The 6841-nt window shown below is 41.0% G+C and overlaps 1 protein-coding gene across 1 annotated transcript; it reads left to right on the plus strand.

Annotated features, from left to right (window-relative positions):
- Positions 1 to 306: 306 nt before the first annotated feature.
- On the plus strand, positions 307 to 4641 carry LOC147169930 (N-acetylneuraminate-9-phosphate synthase-like). The gene is made up of 6 exons (XM_086083861.1): positions 307 to 567; positions 910 to 1125; positions 1229 to 1328; positions 2418 to 2572; positions 2638 to 2904; positions 4100 to 4641. Exons 1-6 carry the CDS (start codon positions 436 to 438, stop codon positions 4313 to 4315), a joined length of 1086 nt encoding a protein of 361 aa, XP_085939987.1. The 5' UTR covers positions 307 to 435; the 3' UTR covers positions 4316 to 4641.
- The last annotated feature ends 2200 nt before the right edge of the window (positions 4642 to 6841 follow it).

Genomic DNA, 6841 nt, shown 5'->3' on the forward strand with positions numbered 1-6841 from the left:
GCTCTCTGCTCATTGAAAAGCATTGGATTTTGGATTGTTGTAAATTTGATTGATTTGTGAGGGTTATTTTGATTTCAAAATGTGATGAAATAGTTTGTATTCTAGTCACTAGCAAAAGCAAGACAATACAGCGTTTGTTTACACCGTGTAAATGTAGCATTTCCATTGTGAAAATATTGTCAATAGAAGCAAGCAAGCAAACAAGCAAACACGCAAACAAACAAACTAACTAACATAAAATAAAGTAGAGGAACAGAAAGCCAAAAAAAAAGGAGCGCGCTCCGAACGCGGAAGTGATGGAACTTCCGGGAAATGTCACATTAACTGTTCCGGGTCGGTCTTCCTGAGTTCACGGCAAGAGAAACTCTTCGCTTCTCTTCGAGCAATTTCATTCATCGTTACACATAGTGTTTATTTTTCTTCTCTGTCGTCAATATGCCTTTAAAGTTCGAGCTTTGCCCCGGTAGAATGATCGGAGCCAACTATCCGTGCTTCATCATCGCTGAAATTGGGCAAAACCATCAGGGGGACATCGAGGTCGCTAAGAAAATGATCAAACTCGCAAAGGTAATAATAACTTTTACACGGGTACGCAACAAAAGCCGCGCTTTGTGTTACACAACAAATGGGCATGGGCAAGCTGAATAAAGACAGAACTCTAGATGAACCACAAGTAAAAGAAGTAATTTCAAAATGTACTCAGTTGTAAACCTCTCAGTCCGCTGACAGTTCATTTGTAACGTTTTATTTGTTTTGTGTGCTATGTACACACTCTCAGGGGCCACTCCCTTTCCTTCCCTAACCAGTCTAACATTGTGTTTTTTATTCGTTTGTGGTACTACTTGTAGATGTTGTACCTTGATTCAAATATATGTTATACTCGAGTCTCACTTGACTGCACTTTTACAGGACTGTGGTGCGGATTGTGCCAAGTTCCAGAAGAGTGAGCTGCAGTACAAGTTTAACAAACGTGCATTAGAGCGTCCATACAAGGCCAAACACTCGTGGGGTGACACATATGGTGAACACAAACGCCACCTGGAGTTCAGCCATGAGCAGTATAGGGAGCTGCAGAAGTATGCAAAAGAAGTTGGGATCTTCTTCACTGCCTCTGGGATGGATGAGGTACTAATACTACTACTATACATCATTCTATTTATTTTCAGGTTTTATGCTTTGAACAAGTATATAAAACACATTTTCCACCTTAACTATTTGCACCTTTTAGATGGCGGTAGAATTCCTCCATGAGCTAAATGTGCCTTTCTTTAAAGTGGGCTCAGGAGACACAAACAACTTCCCTTACCTGGAGAAGACTGCCAAGAAAGGTGATGATTTGACAATTCGAACAACCAGGCATTTCTGATATTTCCGCAATGCAAATGCTTCCCTTACAGGCGTCATCTTGTATTTATTTTGCCCGTGACTAGCAGTTATAATAGTCAAACGACATTTCAATACATTTTGAAATCAAAACACTCCTTACAAATCAAATTACAACGATCCAAAGCTTGCTTTCCAGTGAGCCGAGAGCTTCCTTTCACCGAGTTGACCACCATTTTGACTTGTGACGTAAACTTGGAATTGTCAATACCCGAATTGAGTATGAATTCGATTCGATTCCAAATTGCCACATTTCCTCAACTAGTGGCCGTGGAAATGCATTGGCTCAATTTCATAATTTGTTTGTATGCATGGAGCAGCATACAAGGTCTTAGACTGGCCAAGTCATTCACTGGACCTTATCCATCATGCATTTTACCTCCTGAAGAGAAGACTAAAGGGAGAAACCTCCTGAAACAAAATAAGGGAAAGAGGCTACAGTTAAAGCCTGGAAAAGCTCTTCAAATGAAGAATGCAACAGTCTGGTGAAGGGTCACAGGCTTGACACGATGATTGCAAGTGGTTATGCCATCAAATAGTAAATGGTATTCCTTTTAGGAAGAATGTGCTCTGTCCTGACTTGTTTAACACATCAGAAACTCAAATGTCTTCAGTATACAACAAAAACGAAGAACTTGAGTTTGCTGTTCCAATACTTTTGAAGGGGGATTGTTTAGACAAGCAGAGCAACTAAATGTTCTTCCACTAGATGGCAGAAGATGCATCATTAATCTGTATTAAACTGTTGCCAATCAGAGCACAGACACAGTTAATTTGTGAACACATTTTGATGAGAGCATCATTATTTCAGTACTGGTAGTGACATTTTAGTTTGGCGGCATTCTGTGAGAGTCGCCAATGTCAAATATGTGCCTTTGCTCATTAAAGGTTGAGAATTTAGAGAGACTGACTCTAGTGGATGATGGACCTGACGACTCATCGTGGCATAGCACCGATTCGAAACACAGCCTTGCATCCATTAAATAACGTTGCTTTATATGATCCTATTTTTGCACTTCTTGTGCATATTGTAGGACGTCCCATGGTGGTGTCCAGTGGGATGCAGTCCATGGAGACGATGCGTCGGGTGTACAAGACCGTGAAGGAGCACAACGCAAATTTTGCCATTCTGCAGTGTACCAGTGCTTACCCCCTTGAGCCGGAAGATGTCAACCTCAGAGTGATCACTGTAAATACAACAAAAACCCAATTGAAATGATATGGTAGCAACAAGCCTTATCTTCTCATCAACAGGAATACCAGAAGGAATTCCCCGATATCCCAATTGGTTATTCCGGCCACGAGTCTGGAATCAGCGTTTCAGTGGCGGCTGTTGCCCTAGGGGCAAAGGTCATAGAGCGTCACATCACATTGGACAAGACTTGGAAGGGAAGCGACCACGCAGCATCTCTGGAGGCTTCTGAGCTGGCCGAGCTGGTTCGTTCCATCCGGAGGGTAGAGAGGGCACTGGGAAGCGGTATCAAGGAGCTGCTACCTTGCGAGAAGCCGTGTCGTGACAAGGTGCGATATCGCCGCTCTGCAGGACACAAAAGACATTATTGAAACTACTGGGCTTATAACACACTGGACATACGTAAGCAAAATATTGCAGTCAATAGTTAGGACATATTTTGTCACTAAATAACATTAGAAATGTCCAAATTTAGCTGACCACACATAGGGCCGCCATCTTACGTGCGTTTGGCTCCAATAAATGCATGCTTTTATTTATTTAGCGATTTTGACGCGGATTGTTTTGTTGCAAACATAAGAACATGGAGCGACACTAATTGTCTCCCTTTTCAGTCTAAAGAGACCACAAACAAAGCCTAAGAAGCATCTTAGTTAGTAGTGGTGAATTCCGGTCAGTCAGTCAGGAATAAGTGTAAAAAATATATAAAAATAGCTTTGACGCATACATTTTTGCGTCAACCAATATTTGTGGTTCGACTTTTTCCCCCAGCCCTAATAAATAGTTGTTGTTTTTTGTATCCTCAAAACACATTTTAACCTCCAGCAAACTTGCCTTCTCGCAACAAATCAAATAGGAGCGTAACAGTGACGAATGAGGTAAATATTATGTATTTTTTCAATCTTTATTTCTTAAGCATTCCATACAGTTCAGTAGTTCATTGATGGCGGCACACTGTCACTTAGATTGTGTTACGTGAAGTCATGTCAAATATTTATGAATAAAGAAAGCCTTCTAGTTTCATACTCGAGTAAATTGTGTTTTCCCACACGGTCTGTGTTTCTTATAGTGGTTGCCATTGAGTGACATCACATTGAAGTGGGTTGGTGAATTCGGGGTACTTTATCACCCCCCAATTTTGCGAGTGGGATTTCCGAGTTCAAGTAGACGTTCCCGTACGCACTTCTTGGTATGAAGTTGGGAAAGTCCGACTTCCCACTTTCCACAAATGCAGCATTAGATAACAACCAATCACAAGGCTCACCTGTTTTCTGAGTTTGGTCATGTGACGTTCGCCACCATCACATTTGTTGTCACATTTCTAAAGCTTTGTGATATATTAGTGTTAAAATAAGTCCCATTTGACTATGCCTTTTATTAAAAAATAATTATTCAAAATAATAATTTACATGAAATAAAATAAAGAATGTTTGTGTTTGACTTTGTTGTTTGAGAAATATATTTCGCACCTGAGTAAACAATTACATTTTTAAAATGGGTATTAATTACATTCCTTTTCTCCAGCTGGGGAAGTCGGTTGTGGCCAAGGTGAAGATCCCCAAAGGAACTGTCCTCAGTCTGGACATGTTGGCAGTGAAGGTGGCCGAACCCATGGGCGTAGCAGCCGAGGACATCTTCCAGCTGGTTGGCAAGGCCGTCACAGCGGATGTAGGGGAAGACGAGAGTGTCTCACCGGACGTGGTGGACAGCTATGGGAAGAAGGCCAAGTGTTGTGGATAGAGAGAGGAGATTTGAGATTGGGGTGAGAAGCACTTAAATGGTGATGATATGAATCATGTGGGCGTAATATGGTGGGTGATTCACTTTCAGATGGGTTTAGTAATCAGGAGGAGGAGGAGCTAATTGTCTTCTAAGCTGGCACAAACCCACTTTGGGGCCTTCGCTTGAGACAGACTGAAGAAAAAACGAATCAAATGTAGCCACTGTCTCAAACTGTGGTGGATGCTGCTAATTATCCTCAGCAAGATGCACTCAATTGTCACATGTTACATTGCGTTGTGTATAATTCAATGTTTGTGCCTAATAAAAATAAATGTACATCCGAATGTCAGAAGTTAGTGTATTTTTTTTGTATCTTTTCATTTATGTAAACAAGTAACACATTGCACATGACGTGACATTGGTTTATGCTTCATTGCATTCAATATAGCAGCTAATCCCCAGGATCGGATGGATGTACGCAAAAAGCATAAAAAATGATATCTGGTTAGATGGTAGATTGGTTCATGGCTGTGTTATTGTTGCATGACAAATATGAATAATAATAAATTGTATTTGTAAAGCACTTTACATTTGACATCAAACCTTAAAGTCGGGGACATTGACATGACATTGTTACTTTTCTACACATGAACTCACCTTTACCCATATTATAGAGAATGTTAATCTTTTCTTTTTTTTAACCAATGTGCTTTGGTTGCCAAAAGTAAATCAAGTCGTGATTAAATTATGAATGAACGAACTCAAGTCGAACTAATCGCCCATTATTCCAAGACGGGACTGGCTCACAGAAGAGAAACAATCGCAGGCAGAGCCACCTTTACCTCGTCATTGGCCCTTGGGCAAACCATCAAATATAGACAACCCCAAAGAAAAAAAAACGACAGAGCCCTTGCAAGCCCATTGGCAGGGCTTGTAGCGCTTTCTAATCTAATAATTTCCTCAAAATGTAATTAAATTTGCACTTAACCTGATCAAGAATGTAATAAAGCCCAATCATTTCAGAATTTAACCAATGTTTAAAAAAAAGCTTGGCTGATATATTTTTACTGACAATGTGATGCCTCGGGAATTCTCTTCTTTTTGCTTGTGTGAGGCAGGAACTCATCAGACACGTTAACACTTTCAGTCCCTTTGAACAGGAGAAATATATATATATTTTTTCTTCTTTTTTTATTTTTTTTTAAAGAGCTCAGTATTGTTCATTTGGTAATGTCATCACCATTGCTCTTTATATATATATATATATATAATTTTTTTTTTTTGTATGTGGGTGAGTATGCGTATGTGCGTGCGTGCGTGTATTTGTTAGCTCACCAAAAACCTATTAGAAAAAATCCCATACCGTTCACCTAAACCGAACACCACCGTCAGGAGACCCGAGGGGACCAAAGAAAACAAAGGAAAGTGAAATCCAGCACCAACCAGACACCACCCACCAGAATTCTTCCCCAACCCCAGAAACATCAAAATTCCAACAAATCCCAAAAAAAAATAAAAAATCAGGGAGACCTCAAGAGACCGAAGGAGAGACTGAGGAAAGGAAGGAAGGACAGAGAAATATTAAAAAAAAAAAAAAAAAAGCCTCCATGCTGTTTGTGGTACGGAAAGTCAAGTGTGGTTTCTCTTGCATGGGAAGAGACTTATTTTTATTTCAAGTCACGCAGGTGATCTACTGTATCTCAGGCTCCCTTGAAGGAAGGCTATCTTAGTTTGCTTGGTTATATAACAGGTTTAGTCCTGACAGGACACTGCGCAGGTCTTAATTGAGCAACTACTGTCTTCAAACAGTGTAAAAAAAGAAAAGTCACCTCAAGTTGTAAAATATTCCCCTACGTGAGAATGCATAGTGAGTACAAATCGATGTGTCCTCCCTTACTTACTGTAAAAGCCTTCCCAGATGGTAGAGGATCGTTACAGGGGTCTTGGCAGGCTCAGGATGGAGCCAATCTTTCCCTAAGTCGTCCACAGCAACATTTGCTGGCCAGTGAAAGTAAGAGCGCCACTCCATTAAGTATACTCCTGTTTAATTGGATAGGAACAGTAGGAGATGAGAAACAAAAGGCCAGATTATTTAAATCACTGCTTCTTAACAGTACACCACCCAAGTTTCCCATGCGCATTCACTGAAACGTTCTTTGTTGAAAAAATACAATTATTAATGATAACTCGTAGACTTTTGCATTATTCACGAGTACCCACAAATGAACTCTCATGACCCCTGCTGTAAATAACATTGACATCATCCCAGTTGAACTTTGCTGTTACATCAAAGAAAAGTACTGGGAATAGTTTTCCACAGGCCAGTGACCCGATAGCACGGTAGGCCACAGCTTTATCGCGCCGTAAGCTCGTTGAGGCTGACAACACCCATCGACTTGGGTGTGAGGATGAAGAGAAAAGATGGTGGGGTGAGGTGAGAATGGAAGGGGGAGGAACTGGGAGATGCGGAAGGAGGGAGGCAGCGTCTAAAGGGGGGGGGGGGGGAGAAGGAGCGAGGGGAGGAGCACTTGGCGTTCAGCGCTT

This window comes from Leptonotus elevatus, chromosome 8 (genome assembly GCF_054856555.1).
Source record: "Leptonotus elevatus isolate MCC_2025b chromosome 8, RoL_Lele_1.0, whole genome shotgun sequence".
Lineage (NCBI taxonomy): Eukaryota > Metazoa > Chordata > Actinopteri > Syngnathiformes > Syngnathidae > Leptonotus > Leptonotus elevatus.

Excerpts from the sequence above, each read along its gene's own strand:
- LOC147169930 (XM_086083861.1), top strand. The coding sequence starts at position 436 with ATGCCTTTAAAGTTCGAGCTTTGCCCCGGTAGAATGATCGGAGCCAAC. Across the intron at positions 1,126-1,228 it reads CTGCCTCTGGGATGGATGAG|ATGGCGGTAGAATTCCTCCA; the intron begins GTACTAATACTA and ends TGCACCTTTTAG. Across the intron at positions 1,329-2,417 it reads GGAGAAGACTGCCAAGAAAG|GACGTCCCATGGTGGTGTCC; the intron begins GTGATGATTTGA and ends TGCATATTGTAG.